General features: G+C 51.3%; 1 protein-coding gene across 1 annotated transcript in view; it reads left to right on the forward strand.

Annotated features, from left to right (window-relative positions):
- LOC119111152 (110 kDa antigen-like) overlaps window positions 1–17433 on the forward strand; it is a 21080-nt gene continuing 3647 nt past the window's right edge. The window contains exons 1-2 of the mRNA XM_037234981.1: window positions 1–408; window positions 4221–4286. Coding sequence (XP_037090876.1) covers window positions 1–408; window positions 4221–4286 — 474 coding nt within the window. The remainder of the gene's footprint in view (window positions 409–4220; window positions 4287–17433) is intronic.

Below are 17433 nucleotides of genomic sequence, written 5' to 3' on the forward strand. Positions count from 1 at the left end.
ATGCTGGATAAGCTGGAAGAGACGCCGGAGCCGGATCAGTTGGAGGAGACGCCGGAGCCGGATCAGCTGGAGGAGACGCCGGAGCCGAATCAGCTGGAGGAGACGCTGGTGCTGGATCACCTGGGGGAGGCGCCGGAGCCGGATCAGCTGGAGGAGACACTGGTGCTGGATAAGCTGGAAGAGACGCCGGAGCCGGATCAGTTGAAGGAGACGCCGGGGCCGGATCAGCCGGAGAAGACGCCGGAGCCTGATCAGCTGGAGGAGACGCTGGAGCCGGATCACCTGGAGGAGACGCCGGAGCCGGATCAGCTGGAGAAGACGCTGGTGCTGGATCAGCTGGAGGAGACACCGGAGTCAGATCAGCTGGAGGAGAACACGGAACCGGATCAGCTGGAAGAGGAGATGCTGGTTCGGTCCCAAGTAGAGAGGGGCCAGATGAATATCAGTTGGAAGGCGGCATCCCGGGACATGACCAGGCGGTCCACTCTTCGCCAGTGTTGACCCTTCCGCCAGCCTCCATTGGCTGCGATTAGTAAAGCACGGATACCGCCGTGATGCTGAGCCTTTGCCAAGCTTGTGCTGTCACCAGCTTGCAGATCGCTGTACCGTGCAGACGACGTGAGCACAGGCGCGGCCTGCTAGGGTATGGACAGTGCAGGCCGGCTGCATTCATGGACACGTATGTCTGTCAGTCTGTCGCATTTACCAAACACATCAGTATGGGACCCATTTCGTTAGAACACTCCACACGAGAATCAAACGGCGCTGAGTCGAGGCACCGCTTCGTTCATCCCGCTGAAGTCCACAGTATGAGAAATCACGTCATACTTTTATGCTTAGCCATGTTTTTTTCAGCATTCCAGGAGCGACGTCTTTTGCAGCCGAACTAGCTAATTCTTGAAACAAATGTTGCCTCGAGCAAAGGCAACGCTTTGCTTCTGGGATCTGCTGTTATCAGATCCGACCTGAACGACCGACATGGCGTCTGACCTTTTCATCCGCGGCGCCATTTCTCGAGCTAATGATTTAATCCTGTAACATGCGTTCTTTGTATCAACCAGTAGCTACCCGCCATCTGTTGCAGGAGCGTGTCGCCTCGGACATCGTCTTGGCAGTCCAACCGTCGAGCGTTGCCAGGACAACCAGCTCTCGCTATAGGCCAGCTCATCTCCAGATTACGGCCCTCGAGTCGCCGTGGCGCCGCCACCTCGTCTGGCTACGTCCGACCAGTATGCCCGCGCCCCAGCAGCATGCCTGAGTTCCACCAGCACGCCGCTGTCTAACCAGCAGGGCACGCGCCTCTCACGCACGCCCGGCCGCCCGCGTGGGGTCCGTGCCGGCCTGTTTAGCTTCGCGGTCGTGCCGTCGCAAAAAGTGACGCCTGTCACTTGTACTTGTTACTGCACATCGGGCTGGCGGATGTGCTCCCTCCCCCCACCCCATTGAGTGGGGCGGAGGACGAAGAGGGGGAGGGGTGCGCAGGGGCTTAAGGGTGAGGTCAGCAGTCGAGGTGAGAGGTCAATCGGATGCGACCCACGCGGCCGGGATTGTGGGCCGGAGCTCTGCGCGTTCAGGATGCGTTAGTAGTCTGCTCGCGTTAGGTGTCTGTTAGTCGGCGCTTGCAGATTTGAGCTGTTGGTTGTGCGTAAACTCGATATGATTTGTATAAGTTGCGATTTTGAATCTTCCAAAAAAGTCGAAAAAAACTGAAAACTTACGTTACCCTTGCAACCCGTGCCGCAAATACGAATTTGTTGCATGTGGCTATGACTGCACGAGACCGATCTAATGTCCACATTTTCAGCATTCTAGGGTTACAAGCTGCGGCCAGGCGTCTTCTCCTGTGTATGCAAAGGTTGGCAATATGGAATAACCAACAACTAGTGTTTTGTGAACAGTGCACTGTTCACTGAAGTGATACAGTGACTACTGCATCACCGTAGTAAGGTCAAAAGCTGCAGCATGGAACAGATTGTCATTTCACACTGAGAGTAGCATTTCTATATTGTTTAATCATTTTGCTATGTGGTTAACATACGTGTCGTGTTGCGATAAATCGGCCGAGGTTGCGGTGTCTTTAATTCACTCACCCAGTGTAGCTTTAGGCCGATGGAATGTTCTTTGTTCTGCGTTCTTGCATTCAAGCCGGTCGATCGTTGCACTGTGTAAGTACGGCTAGACTGCGCGTACCAGAGCGTTTTCACATACTTGCCAATTTTATCGGTTATCTATCACCTGGCTTTTCTCCACAGACATCCCGAGGCTCACACCACATAGGTAAACCGAAATGAGGTTCCGGCCGTCGGAGTCTGCCTCGTCGATGATCCCCGCGGGCACTGCAAACAAAGAGGCGAGGTGTCCCAGCGGGGGCGTGCTCATCCCGGGTAGCCACGTGGTGTGTGTTGAGGTTAGATCGCAAAGTCAGCTCATCGATTGCTGCCAGTTGCCGGAGCGCCCAAAGCTATCAGCTATCCGAGCCCTGATTGGTTTGGGTCGAATCTGCCTGGTGGCCTTCAGCGGTGTTCGGTCCGCGTATAGATGCATTGATGTTCAGCATGATCAAGTTTTGCTGCTTGCTTACGCCTTTTTTGTTCTATGAAATGAGAGATATAGGGACGCAGAATACCTATCGGTCATCTTAATTTGTTGTCTGCTCATTCTTTCCTCACCGCATTTCCCCTTCTTTCTTATCTCACACCATGGCTAGAGATGGTAGTGTGTGCAAGCACGTTGGTCCGCATGATGCGAGCTTTATTTCTTTGTGGCAATAATGTCTCTACTTCAATCAACTGCGTGTAAGTATTCGCATCAGATTCCACTCATATGAAAGAAGATTGTGTGGTGCATAGCTCACGTTCACCTGAGGCGGATCTTCCCTCTAATAGTCTTTATGATGCTGGATTTTACTACAACTAGGTAATCATGGCTCAGAAATATGTGTATACCCCGACTTCATTACAATTCAAAGCATGTGGCGTCCACTGACTGGAATACCAAAGATACCTGGCCATAATGCTGCGCTGTCTGAAGCGTTATCTCATCCAGCACGCATCGGGCAGGACAGGGGCTCACCCTGGCGATTTAACATTACGGAAATGAGCCGATCCGTAGTAATGCAACCGCACCTTGGCTTGCAAGGCATGTAACGCAAACACAGCCGGCCAGGCGCTGAACCGTCCGTTGGCGACGATGGACGGTAGTATCAGAACTTCTGAAGACCAGCGAAGGAGAGATTGACTTTAGTGTACGTACGTTGACCTATGGATACTCGATTTGTAATTTAGTTTCTCATGTCTTTGTCTCTTATTCGTACAGTTTATGCTTCGATATGTATGTCCGCTGGATTTAGAAAGAGAGTCCTCAAGACCCATAAAACAACGCAAGGAAATCATCGCTGCTTGTTTGACAAATATAAAATGCGTGTTTTCCTTCTAACTGGATTTCGCAGCCCAAGATGCGTTTACAGTGGGCAGTGATACCAATGCAGTGGACATTACCCAAAAGTGTCTGATCTTATGAAAGTTTGCAATGACGTCAGCTGATACTTGTGTTGATTGATTCCTCCCCTCCCTCACCGTTGTTTTGGGGACAGACTGTACAACCTTGTTTTGCCTTTGACTGGCAAGTTAGTAACATCACTACACTACACACACCTGCTTTTAGTTCTGAGTTCTTATGTTGACAATAATCGACCTTCAGTATGTCAGCGGTACTGGTTACACGACATTATCAAGCAAACATTGGCTATTTTGTCAATACCCGACTTGTCAAGCTTCATCCTGCAGCGCCTACCAGCGCAGCAAGCACAACTGACGAACATGACGTAACAGCGCGGGGCATCGTCTGCCAGCCGAGTACACCCGACCCGGACACGCACACGGGCAGGCGCTAAGGTCAAGCGGCGCTGTGCAAAGTCTGCTGTCGGCGCGTCTGGCTCGTCTCAGCCGCGTCAGAACTGGACAGATCAGCTGATACGCGCCGCCGTTGCAGACGCCTTCTGGGCGGTCCGCGACCGCCGCCAGTCACACTCTCCCCAAACAAACCGACCCACTTAACACAACATTCGCACACCCTAATTACCGATGCGCTGTTTTCCAGCGCGCCTCTATCGGCGCAGCATCGCGACCGGCGGCAGACCCGGCGCGGCGGCGCCGATCCATCACTGCTCATTTCTTCTTTTATCGGGAACCCCCAGCTCGACGTGCGCCCCCTGCTGGCAGGCACGAGATCGTCGCCTGGCGGTGTCGGCCGTGACGAATCGGCCGCGCCGCGCGCGCGGCGAACAGGTATGCGGCGCTCGCGCCGCGCGGCAATGGCGGCGCCGTGCCGCGACGCGCCGCGGCCGCCGAGGGGAATTGGGCGGCGGACGGGGCGAACGCCGCGCGGCGGCGGCCGGCACACGGAGGCGAGGCGGACCGGTCACGGCGTCACGTGACTGATGACGTCAGCTGCGGCTGCACGCGCTTCAGAGGCGTGCGAACCGATGGAGAAGATCCTGGAACGGTTTCCGTGTGTGCCTGCGCTGTCGCACCGCAGCTCCACCGTAGCGCCTGTGACAGCGGCGCCGGGACGAAGCCCATCGGCTCTGTCGCGGAGCAGCCCCCTCAGCTCCGGCTGGGAGCAGCCCCTTGGCTCCGGCGCGGGGCAGCCCCCTCGGCTCCGGCTGGGAGCAACTCCTCGGCTCCGGCGCGGAGTAGCCCCCTCGGCTCTGGCGCGGAGCATCCCCCTCGGTTCCGGCGCGGAGCAGCCCCTCGGCTCCGGCTGGGAGCAGCTCCTCGGCTACGGCGCGGAGTAGCCCCCTCGGCTCCGGCGCGGAGCAGCCCCCTCGGCTCAAGCTGGGAGCAGCTCCTCGGCTCCGGCGTGGAGTAGCCCCCTCGGCTCTGGCGCGGAGTAGCCCCCTCGGTTCCGGCGCGGAGCAGCCCCCTCGGCTCCGGCCGTGGCGGCGACAACTGGCATTCCTGCGCTCCTGTACGGCCAATTTGTTTCTCGTCCGGCCCCCGTGCTGGTCGATCTATCGGCCAACCGTGCCCCGCGCCACGCCAAGGGTCGCTAATCGGTTATTCCTGTATTGTCGCGTGTTTTGTGTAAGTAATAGGCCGTTTTCTCCTGGGCGGCTCATTAAGTGATCGATCAGGTCCCGTGGTGGAACTAGCTGACTTCGGCTGACCGGGGCGCGCAGGATCGCATTAATAATCCAGCCCTTCCATTCAGGAAAAGTGTCAAAATACTTGGGAGGTCGCGTGCACCGATACGGAAAAGATTTCAAATCCAAACTATGTGCGGCTTCTTTGATGTTGACCACGCATGCTCGGCAAAATCGCGAGCCGGAAGTACATTGCGGTAGTTGCGGCATAAAAGGCATCTTGGAAAACGCGTGAGGTATCCCTTCATTAACGCTTTCTTTATGGGATGATAGTGTAATTTAAACCCTAAAATTTGGATTCTGCCGTGGCAAACTGGTTCCTTCTTTCCTTCAGATTGATGTGCTTTTCTCTACAATTCTTTACGAGCTCACATTAGAGCTCATTGGATTTATTTCTTATTTCCATGCACACGCTTATGAGACTATTTCATGCCAAACGACTTAAAAACAGTCAATGATTTCTGAAATGAACTTCCTGTTGTCCTCTGAGTGTGTGAATGTTTACAATCGTACCAAAGACGCGCACTTGATGACTGCCCCAGGACAGCGACAGGTGGAGTGGTTCCTTCCTTTGTTCATTGTCTTGTTGCAGATGATATGGTCTGCCTGTCATGTAATCCACACGGATGATTTGTGCTGTTCTCGCTTTCAGCTGTACAATCACGACTCAACCAACAGGTAGCCGCTAACATGACCGGAAGCTCCGAACCTGCTCGAGCCAGTCATGGCATCGTCCAGTTGCAGGAGCGTTACTTAAATACAGGACCTCCCCCTCCCCGGTCTCTGCGGCAGCACGGGCAGCGCGCAGCGAAATCAGCCCGCACCAGCAGCGGCAGCGCCCCGGTACTGGTCACGACTGCACCTGTGGCGACACGCACTGCGGGCTGCGGCTCCAATTGGCCGGCGACTATTTGTCAGCGGTGTCCCACGCGGCCGCGCTGTTCCGGTCCGCTCCGGTGACTCGGCTCTCGTGCGGGGGTGGTCCCCGGTCCGTTCCGGCGACTTGACTCTCGTGCGGAGGTGGTCCCCGGTCCGCTCCGGTGACTTGGCTCTCGTGCGGAGGTGGTCCTGGTCCGCTCCAGTGACTCGGATCTCGTGCGGAGGTGGTTCCCTGGTCCACTCCGGCGACTCGGCTCTCGTGCGGGGGTGGTCCCCGGTCCGCTTCGGCCGGCGGGCAGACGGACGCTCCAGAAGGAGGAGCAGGTGGCTGATGATGCCCCGTCACCGTGAGAGGAGGCGGGACAGCCTTGCGCCGACTGGGCGAGAGTGAGAAGAGTTACGCTAGAGTTGGAGAGTTAGAATACGAGAGTTGTCGCGGGCTTCGCGTGTGCGGGCTGTCCGAGCGCTTGGATGTGAGCGAGTGGAAGTGGCAAGACAAGGGGAGAAGTAGCAAGGCTAGGAAACTGCTCGTAGGGAAGGCCTCACGCATTCCATAAAAATGCATTTGAGGACTCAGATTTTTGCATAGAAGTGAATCTCTGTTCGAGACAGAAATTTGTGCCTTAATCTGCAACAAAAACGACTGTTAAGGATCGCGCTAACCAAAACATTTTGCAGTGTTAGCGGGATCAAGGGAAAAATTACTGAGTGGTATATCTAGGACCTTAGTAAACGCATACCACTGGGAATCTATTCACTTTGGCGGTGCTATATTCAAATGACCTCATTGCAGCGCAGCTGTCGAAAGTGTTGCCATATTTGATAGCATCACTATATGTGTTGTCATGTCAAAGTTGCCATAATCCTGTGATATGGTTCTCCGTGAAAGCGAAAACTTTGAAAACCATTTAAGCGCAACGAGTAGATCACGCATATTTAAAAATACTAAAGCGTCAAGCACCTGGTAAAAATTTAAATGCCATATATATCAGGATGGGGTGACGAACACTTCCACGACATTAGACGGAAACGATTTTTTGTTGAACGTAAACAATAACAAGTAGTTTAGTAACTACATCTTACCTTCCGTTGACCTGGTTGACTTAATTGTACCCGTCTCATTAAGCGAGTTCCATATATCTAGTATCATATATATATATATATATATATATATATATATATATATATATATATATATATATATATATATATATAGTATCATATATATCTAAGTATCATTATTGATTTATTTGGATCAGTTTCCTGAAACGCTCTATAAGGACACAACAAGCGACCGCTGGCATATGGATCGGCGACAAAAGATGACATCAGCTAACGCTCTTAATATCTCTTATCAGTTGGCGGCATTGGCCAAAAAAAACTCTCAAATAGATGCACTGAGTAATTCTAGCGAGATTATGGCCAATGTGGGCTTGCACATTCTAACTTTCGGATCAGCCACAAAGTGCCTACCCAGCCAGAAACGGTTAAGATGCATCCGTGGCGGCTAAGGCGCTGGATGGAAAATGACATTTATTCTTAGTACGGCGGAAATGCTCTGCATTGATTGACACGACACCTGTGCCTCCGATTGTGACAGCGTTTGCTCTTTGGTTTAAACTGATGGTGATGATGATGATTAAATCTTGTAAGATTAAATTGATGTTTGATCTTCCGCGTGCAGAAGCCCGTACGTGCCACCAGAGAAGCGGTTTGTTGTATTCCTGCCTTGCTACATGCTGCTGTATTCGTTTGTCTTCTCAGCTCTCGACCACAGCGATGCTGGTTTGAAGTTCACCTGTGCGTCATCCCGTGCATGAGATGTGCTGCACACCAGGTTGTATCACGCAAGATCGACCAACAAGGCTCAGCAAGTTCAGGTGGTAGGGTGCTCAGCGACCTGCGCCGATCTGCCTGGACTCAGGCAAAAGAGAGAAACAGTGCTGCTGTGTCGACCAGCTTGCCAGGCGGGCTATTGCAACGCAATCTCTACTGGAACGATGCGTACCTGTTTTTGCTCCTGCGGCCTGAATTGCCTCTTCCTCTAAGGCAAGGCAAACACCGGCCCATCTTTTTAGGCTTGTTCAATTACGCCAATTACCGGCACAGAGCCCCAACGAGGAATGGGATCTTGCGCTGTTGGGAGCGCGGGTTCTCTCCTTATAGACAGGAGGGAATGTTGTCAATGTTCCCCCACGAGGTTCTCTTTTTCCCCACGTTTTCTCTACCTGTCCCACATCCCTCAACTCCCAGCAAACGGTCAGCCACGGCGCTTAGCATTGACCTAATCTGACCAAGAGAAGGCCTGTTTCTCCCTTCGTGGTTGTTCTTTCCTTCGTTGCCAACGTTGAAGTGTTCAATTCTTGTCAACGTTGAAGTTTGCCTCCAAGCAAGCAAGAAATATGAGGCTTTTCATTTGTCTTGTTCCACCCCGGCCTGAGCATCGCTGGTGCCATCGCGAGCTCCGGTACATCAACTGTTGGCTTGACCTTAAACACATATTAGAGAGCGTGGTGTTGCAGCCTCAGTGCAACACAACGCGAGGTTTATCATAGCCAGCGCGCGGGAGATTTCTCATAGCAACGCAACGCGATGTTTATCACAGCCCGCGCGCGGGAGATTTCTCATAGCAACGCCACGCGAGGCTTATCGTAGTCTGCAGTTAAATTACTGTGAACCCCTTTTGCTGACCGTCCACGCTGATACGACTTTGGCTGCGGCGCGATGAAAATCCATAGACGTCAATAGCCCTCATGTTTATCAACACACGGGCCAATGACATGAGCCCGCCTTGATGCAAGCAACGTCACAGTGCCAGTCACAATCTCTGAGCCGGTTGTTTCTAAGATTGGAAAGGCTGTAAGCAGGAAAAAACGTTGTCGTGGTCACACACAAACGCGTCACAGATACTCAAGAGCTGCCGTGGCCAGAACTGTGAGCAGGATCTTCCAACGAGATGATTGAGTTTGCAAACAAATAAAAATGCTGAATTGATGTGCAGATTCTGTCCAGGCAACGTCGAAGACATGCTGCTGATTATCTAAAATGATAAAGGCTAAACCGTCTCTGCATCCCACCGTTAAGTTCCTCCCATATTCTGCCGAAAACAAAACCATGTGCAATGTTTTGTTTCTTTGAGAACACGAAATAACATAAGATATCATGACACAATGTGTGGTCCTACACCAACGGCGTAGCATTGCATGGTTCACCGAAACTAATCTCCAGTTGCATGCCATGGACCGGTCTGTTGATAACTGGCTGACAAGTTCATCATCATGATATCGGAGGTATGCGGCTGGGACTGTTGAGATGTGCAAAAATACTTGCCTTTTTTGCCAAAACGGTGGATAGGCCTAAGACTGCTTTCAAAATTTTGGAAAATTCATCACTATCTGATAAGGCAACACACAAATAAAGGTGTTAAAACAACGAATCCCCAATACCAAAATAGATACATCGACCACTATCCTCTGCCCACCTGCTCGGTCCAATATATCGTGCCATTTAATGGACTGTGCGCTTTACCTAATGTCTGGACATTACCCTGCTCGGTTCATGATCGGAGTGAAACATTGCTCATATTTGCATGTGAGTGAGTAATCGATCCAAGTATCATTGCGGCATTAAAAACTCATAGACTCGGTTGCGTGGAAAACTAGCATTAAAACAGACACGTGAATTGATGTTTTTGACTCGGCGCAGGGGGCCACCCCAAACATATGACTTGTCGAATTCTGCTTTGGCGTGGAGCCTGTTTTTGTCAGGCGTAGATCTTTCAGCCTGACACTAAAGCGCGTTATTCCGGGCCGGCTAAAACATTGATGAAAGAACAAGTCATTGCTGGGTGCTTTTGCCTCCAATGGCATCATGTTCGTTCTCCTGATGTATTTACAATTATTGATGCGTGTTTAATGAAAACCTTGTTGCAGCATCCCAAACTGTTAACTCCAAGCAAAATATGTCAGTAAATGGATCTTTAGTTGAACTTGACTAGGCGAGTCCATATGCCGATGCAATCGCTCATACGCGATTGTGGGAACTTCTCAGTGGCCTTTTCCATGCCAACGGCCAATGACGACAGAGACGAGCAGGTGCGACAGAACATCAAATGTTCATAGGCCAATCTCGAGCATTTTACGGCTGCGGCAACGCTTTCATGCGCGGATAGATTCTACACTGCACAGTGGGCACCAGCCGACGGCTCCAAAACCACTAATGACGCACTCTCGCACCCAAAATAGCTGAACGTTTCCTACGATGCAACGCACGTCTGAGGCCTGTCACTGTGTAGATACCCGCGCAGGCATAGCCACCGCGAGTCGGCGTTGCAAAACAGCACACAAGCGGCGCCTGAATTAATTGCCGAGCGGGCTTGTTGCCGGAGTGCACGGCCAAGTCACCATTGCATGAGCCAACGTCGGTGGCACGCGATGCAAGCGTCGCCTTGCAAATCATGCACGACCCTCCCCGCGGCCGGCGGCGGCCGTGGCGGCTGGGGTCGTAGACGGCCGTCGGCGCAGGGACGTGCCACGGGGGCGTAATTACCCGTTTCCCTAACTTCAGCGTCGCTCGGCGCCGCGTCGGTGCCTTTCATGGTCGCGTCGAGATTTCACGGCCAGGAATGTTGATGAGCGGCACGCGGCCGATTTGTCCCCCCCCCCGCGCCCCGTCGTCCCCGCCCCGGTCACGTGACGGGTGACCGGTCAGCGGCGGTGGCGGCCGGCCGAGCGGCCCACCGCCGCAGTTGGCACCTGGACTCCCGCCGAGTGGGTGGACCCGACACGCGCCCGCGCTCAGACTTCCGTGCAACACGTGCAGGTGCTCCTGCTTGCACGGCCTGAGGGGCAGGTGGGACCGACTGCCCCCGCCTGTTGCGAGTCATCGCCCCTGCACCTCGACGCCGGCTTTGCGGACACCAATTTGTCCAGGTAAGGAGGATTAGGCCGTGGCGATTACGGGGTCGGTACGCCGGTGTGATTTCGAGCCTTGGCCCTCGCGTGAGAAGCGTCGCTGCGCTGGAGTCGTGTTGTGCCGCTCCTGATTTCTCAGGCCACGGTGAAGCGATTGTTCTGAAATTAAAAATCTGACGTCTGGGATGATGTTATAAGTGTAGGCAGGAGCACGTGTTTCAAATTACCTTAAGTTCGGGCTTGGCACATGTGCCGTCCCAGAAAAGGGACCATTCGTCTGAATGATGGGTAAGAATGTAATCATCAATGCAAATACCGCAATTATTATGAACGATAAACGCAAGCATGCGATGGTCATGCAGCTAAATGACGGTAAGATCTCCCATGTCAGTCGCCGTGAAAAATGCCTTGCCTCTTACTTGGTTCCGACCACTTGAGAGGCAGATTTGAAATGCAAGCAGCGTCAAAATACACAATAAATCTGGGATTTAAATTGTTAAAAAAAGACATTCATGCAATGAAATGTGCCTGTTCGAGTAGCCCATCCAAACTGTACAGCTGCGTATGGCTGACGATGTCCTCTCGTACCGGATATCATAAGTGCATGACAGATCCTTTTTATGGTATGCTTCACCATTTTGCGTGCCATTAGAACCATGAATCAAACTTCATGTTGCTAAAACCGTTGCCAAACATTTACGTGACACTCAAGCATAAAGTTTTGGTTTTTTGTTTTATTTTCTTGTCTTGAAATATCATCTTTACATTACAGCTATCACCCCCTTTAGCTTATACGAGCTTTTCGAGAAATTTTCTACACTTTTCTATGGCTTCTCACAGATCTGACTAATATGGCCTCCTCACAGTCATTCCTCACATTCCTCACCTATTCCCGATCGTTACCAACATAATAATATGCCAGCGTGACGAGCTCTAAGCTCCAACTAGTCACGCGCCCAACCACTCCCCACTTCACCGCAAACCCCGCTAATCCTCGCCCGCTGCCGGCTAACCCTCCGGATCATGTTGCGCGCACGCTGCCCCCTACCTGAGGCCAGGTCGCGCCGCCGTCCCCAGGTGACGCGCGCTCGTCTCCCCGGCGGCGGCGGCGGCCCCTTTGAAGATCGTTTGACAAATTGGTGGGCGCGAGCCATTAGCTCCCTACAACTGATCCTGTTAAAACCGCGCGCATTGTGTCGCCTTCGCGGGCAAGGGGCCGGAGGGACAGCGGGGTCACGGAGGCGAGCTTGGGTCACCTGACCGGCGACCGACGAGGAGGTCTTCAATTAGCCACCCAGGTTTTCCCCATGCAAATGGTCCCTCATGTATGTCCATGAGCGTGGCGGTCTTGTTTGAACACGTTTGCAAACATGGCTAACGGCATATTAATGGACATATTTTGCTGTGCGACTGTGGTAACGCATCACAATGTTTCAGGCAATTCCTTTTACCCTTCTAATGACATCCCGCGCCGTGAAGCGAGCAGTGCCTTGCGTGTATTCCCTGACAGCATGACTGGCCACGCGTTGTCATTTTATGGGAAATGTATCGCCACAAATTCAACTAACTGCTCTTGCCGTCGTTTAACGTTTTTAACAGAAGAGCCCTGTGCCAAACTGACAGGTGCATTTTGATTGATCTTATCTTTGACGGGCTCTCACCTGAGCCTTAAAACAGACGTCACGTATGTGACCGACTGCGCTCGTAGCTGTTAGCGTGATAAAGGCTCGGCATGTACAGGTTTGAAATTGCTATTTGAATGCATGCATGTCATATCGAAATCACGAAATTCGGCAATAAAATGCTAATTTGACGTTTTACAGTATATAATCATACAGTTTTATCCAGGATGCACCTGAGTTGTTTGTGTGGGATACCATGCGTACGTTCGCCACGGGGTAGCTACCGGCCAGTCACGCAGTTTCATTGCGAGTCTGTAAAAAAGTACCACTCAATATGAACCATGGAAATCTTACGACCATGTGAAAAAGGAAGCCTTTGCCAAAGGGCGGTCAAGGTGTCTGATATTCGCAGGGTGATTTAGCAGCAAACTTTGGTATAGACTAAAGGCCTATTTCACGACGACTCGGTCACCTCGCGTGCCACACCGAAGGGACTCAGCCTACTTCTGCTACTTAGGTCATATATTCGGCGGAAAGAAATGAAACGCAGGAGGCCGACTTCACTCATTATAAAGCCATAAGAACACCGCCAAAACCGTTGGTGTCAAGACAAGTGATATTTTAATGGACATATTGGCCTAAGTGGCCATTATATCTCGACTGGATAATGGATGAGGTATATTGTTTTATAATTGGATGATTTACTACGTGAATCTATTTCGGCGGAGGCAATGCAAGTGCTCGTCATGTTGCAGATTGTGTGTCTCAATTTCAGCTGTGTTAAGGGCGCGTGAATTAATGAACTTCACATAAACCACCGTAGGTATAAACTGCGAACTGGTTCTGCATTAGTACAATAGCGCATGCAGAATCAAAATGATTTATTAGAATGCTCGCAGCCATTAGTCTTTGTTGACCGTGTGACCTGGTCAGCAATTACATGAAAGAGAATAAATGGCACTGGACGCAGACTGCACACAAGGGAAAGCGTGGCATTCTGTTGTCTCCATCTTGGATGTGCCTGCATAATTAAGACCTGTGTGCAGGCTGTGGTTTGACCATTCGTAGTGCAGCCATTTAGTGAAGTATGGACAATAGCTTTATGGACCTCGTCTTTTTTGCTGAGAGTCTTTTCTTGGTATGTTGAGATAAGCTGAGGTTTCAGTGCACATGTACGACAGAGCTGCCTTACCTGTGCGCGGAGGCCTCGAAGCATGACGAGTTAAAGCTCTTCATATATCTACATCTTCATATACAAACTCTTATAAAAGCACCCGCGTGAGTCAAACGACGGCGTAATCTTCTGATAGACTGAAGCGAGTTCCGTATGCCATTACAAGCATGCACAGCACATCCAACTGCTGCAGCAGCATACACAGCACATCCAACTGCTGCAGCAGCATATAAAGCAGATCCAACTGCTGGGCCTGTTTGGCGCGAGGATCTGAACCGCCTCTCTGGTCGCATACACTTCCGACACTCGGAGATCCGCTTCTGAGTCATCCGCCACGATCCACTGGCTCGCCTCTGGCTCAATGGCTCAAAATCGAGCTTCTCGTCCGTCCACGGCTCGTCAGCAAAGCCATTTCGTCCTTGGCCGACAACTGACCCGACAGCTGACCCGACATTCCGGCTCGAGAACCGAACCAAGTTGTCCTCCTCTCGCAGCAACAACGGACCAACATCGTCCCTGGCCCAACAACTGACCGACGACTGACCGGACATTCCGGCTCGACAACCGACCCAAGTCGTCCCCCTCTCGCAGCAGCAACGGACCCACCTCGTCCCTTTCCCCACTTGACAACATAGCCGTTTGATTCTCATTCATCGTCCGGCAGAAGTCCCACGGCATCTCTGTCCGTGGCGCGACAGCACACCCGCTCGTGCCCGTCCGACCGGCACCCGCCAGGCCCAAACCAGTTCCCGCTTGCCCCGCTACAAGCCGCGGTTCACAGCGGCGCCCCAGCCGCCGCGCGCGACTCTGAATCACACGAGCGTGGCTCACTGCACGCGGCCGGGCGACGGCCGACGCAGCTGGCGCCGGAGCGACCGCACCGCTGATGAGTTAAGGGCCTGCTCGGCCCGTCGAGCACCTGATGAACGTGATGGTGTCACGTCAATCTGTCTTGTCACCTGCCGGCTGCGGAGGAGATGGCTGGGCGGCGCCCGTGCACGCTGTCGAATACGGCAATGGGCTGTCGGTGGAGGGTAGTAGGGCATGAGCGCGACAGGCTGCCACCAGTTGCCTCGTGCTCTGAGAGGGTTTTCGCATGCCGGTTCCTCGTTCGCATGCCGGTCCGCAGTGACACGTTTGGAGCTGAGTTCGATGCAAAGTGTGCGCTTTATGCTTTAGGTGATAGCGGTGCGAATAGCCCTGTTCGTTTTGCAACGAGTGTCTGAACAAATCCCCAAACGCACCCAGTCGGCTGTTTAAGGCAGAAAATTGATTGCATATGAACAAACAGTGGAATGCTTAACGAAACTGACTTATGAAATGAAACTGTAGCGAAACGTAGCGTGGTCTTGTTGGGGTCAGAATTGTTTTGAATGTTCACGGGCGAAAGAGCGCATTCAGACGTTATAGTATGTAAAAAATACGTGGTAAAAATTCAACAAAACCTGCGGCCAGGCACCCTTGCCTACAAACCTGACTGAATTCCTCGTTTCTGACGTCATGACCCTCCAAGGTACAACAGCCCTTTTTGCACGCGGTTCCAGCCAGTTCTTCCCTCAGCGCAGGACCCAGGTCTTGTCCGGCCGGTTTTCCTGCCCCCAGCCGTCAGCGAGTGACGTGTGCTGCGACGTCTAGACCCGCAACACTATGCCATCGGACGAGTAAGGTCGGGGCTATGAATGCGCATCGCTTCTGTCGATGACGTTAGTTTATGACGCCACATAGTGACGCTTGTTTGTGACGACAGTCCGTGGCATCGGGTCGTTACGTTAGTTTTTGGCTTTAGTCCGCAACCGTGACGTGCCAATGCGGTGACGAATGCGTCGCGTTGGTATGAGGCACAGTGTGCCGCATTTGCGCTCCTGGGTGCGGTGGCGCTTATCGGTCGGAAGAAACTTAATACGCCGTCGTCTTCGACCACGATATCGTATTGTTGTAACACGTGGACAGAAAGTGCAGAACCACATAGCGAACAGTACGGTGAAAATTGACATCACAGCGCAACGTTGTGGTTCATCGTCAAGACAAAAGGGATATTTGTCAGCGGAGCATGGCATGACTATGACGTTACTGAAGCCCATGAGCGATGGCCACCGACAAGTGCATAATGTACGGACGCTGCCAGAAAACGATATGCGCGGAGAGCTGCAGCATTCAGACGCGTCAAATATGCAGTCTTTTACAGGGTGCCGCGACACACCGAGCCATTGAAATGTTTCCCTGTGACAGTTGCTTGATAAATTTGCATTGCATCGCACGCATTACGTACAGCAGATTTCAACAACTATTCTAGTTCCATCTCGGTACATGTGTACTAAAATAAATAATGCAAACCGACATCAGAACGTTGGAATTTTCTGGAAGCATAGGTATTTGACGTAATCGTAATTCTAAGTGTGTTCTCTGTGCCACATCGTCAGTAGATGTTCTGCTCAGGACCAATGCTGAGATAGTGCTGAAAAGCGCTAAAATAGCGCTGGAAACAAGCTGAGCTAGGGTAATCTAAGTCGCATGATTTAAGATAGGAGGCGAACAGTCCGTTTTTGAAACAGCCCAAGTTTTGAGTTGTGCCTCTGCTGTGCATATATACCTACATATATATATATATATATATATATATATATATATATATATATATATATATAATTTCATCACTGCAGTTACAGACAATAGTTATCCAAACAGAAGACTGCTGCGGCACATTAAGCAACTAATGATATAATTACCAAAGGGCTAACAATTCTGCGTGAATTGCGAATAGCCAACTTACATTTTGAGTGGCGCAGCCTCAACTAAAGGGAACGTTCCATATTTGAAGATATTGAAGCAAGCATCAGGTAGGATGAATTAAGCTCACTCATAAGTATTGGTATACTGTTACGTCGAAAAACTGCTATAGACAACTCCCCTGAAAAAATCCGTACATCTCTTCGAGAGCGCATATCTCAGAAACTAGAGGGGTTGAGCTCTTGAGAATGGCAGGGCTGTGAACTGCACCGAATGATCCTCAAGATGACTATTTCAGTTCAAAATCCTGTGGAAATGTGGAACAAATGTGGAACGCCCGCTTTAATTCAACATCGAAATTTAATCTTCGTGTGCATGCTACCATCCGCGAGAAGATAACAGCATTTCACTGACATTCCTCAGAGAAACAGCAAATCTTGCTACGCACACCAAATATTACAACTAAGCACATATATTTATGCAAAGTTTGTGTCATTCGAATTGAATTGCAACACAAAAAGGGCTTACTAGCGACTCCTAGACATGGCCTTAAAACACATTTCAATGTGGTGAGTACATTAGCAAGAATATATGCTAACAAATGCTAATGCATTGTGATGTATAGCAAGAGAAGCACAGTTGCGCTGCATTCCAAGCAGTCAGTCGATTCGGCTTTTGCTCGCATTTTTTTTCTCTCCGACATCATTGGTGCTACATTTGTCATTCTAACACACTGATTGACTGCAAGACACAGGACACATATATATACTTTGCATAGGATCCAACACTAAAAATGCTAAAAAATTTGGCGTCGCATTGTGAGTTTAGGCTTATCATGTTTGCGCAAATCCATAGCCACTAGTTTAAGCTATAAAAAAATAATTCGAGAAGCTCGAGCCCCTGCAACACGTGAGAAAATTCGCCCATGCACGCAAGACACATTTTATCCTTATGAACAATCGACCGTCGCATCCC

Source organism: Pollicipes pollicipes, unplaced genomic scaffold (genome assembly GCF_011947565.3).
Source record: "Pollicipes pollicipes isolate AB1234 unplaced genomic scaffold, Ppol_2.1 Scaffold_7261;HRSCAF=8764_pilon_pilon_pilon, whole genome shotgun sequence".
Taxonomy (NCBI): Eukaryota; Metazoa; Arthropoda; class Thecostraca; order Pollicipedomorpha; family Pollicipedidae; genus Pollicipes; species Pollicipes pollicipes.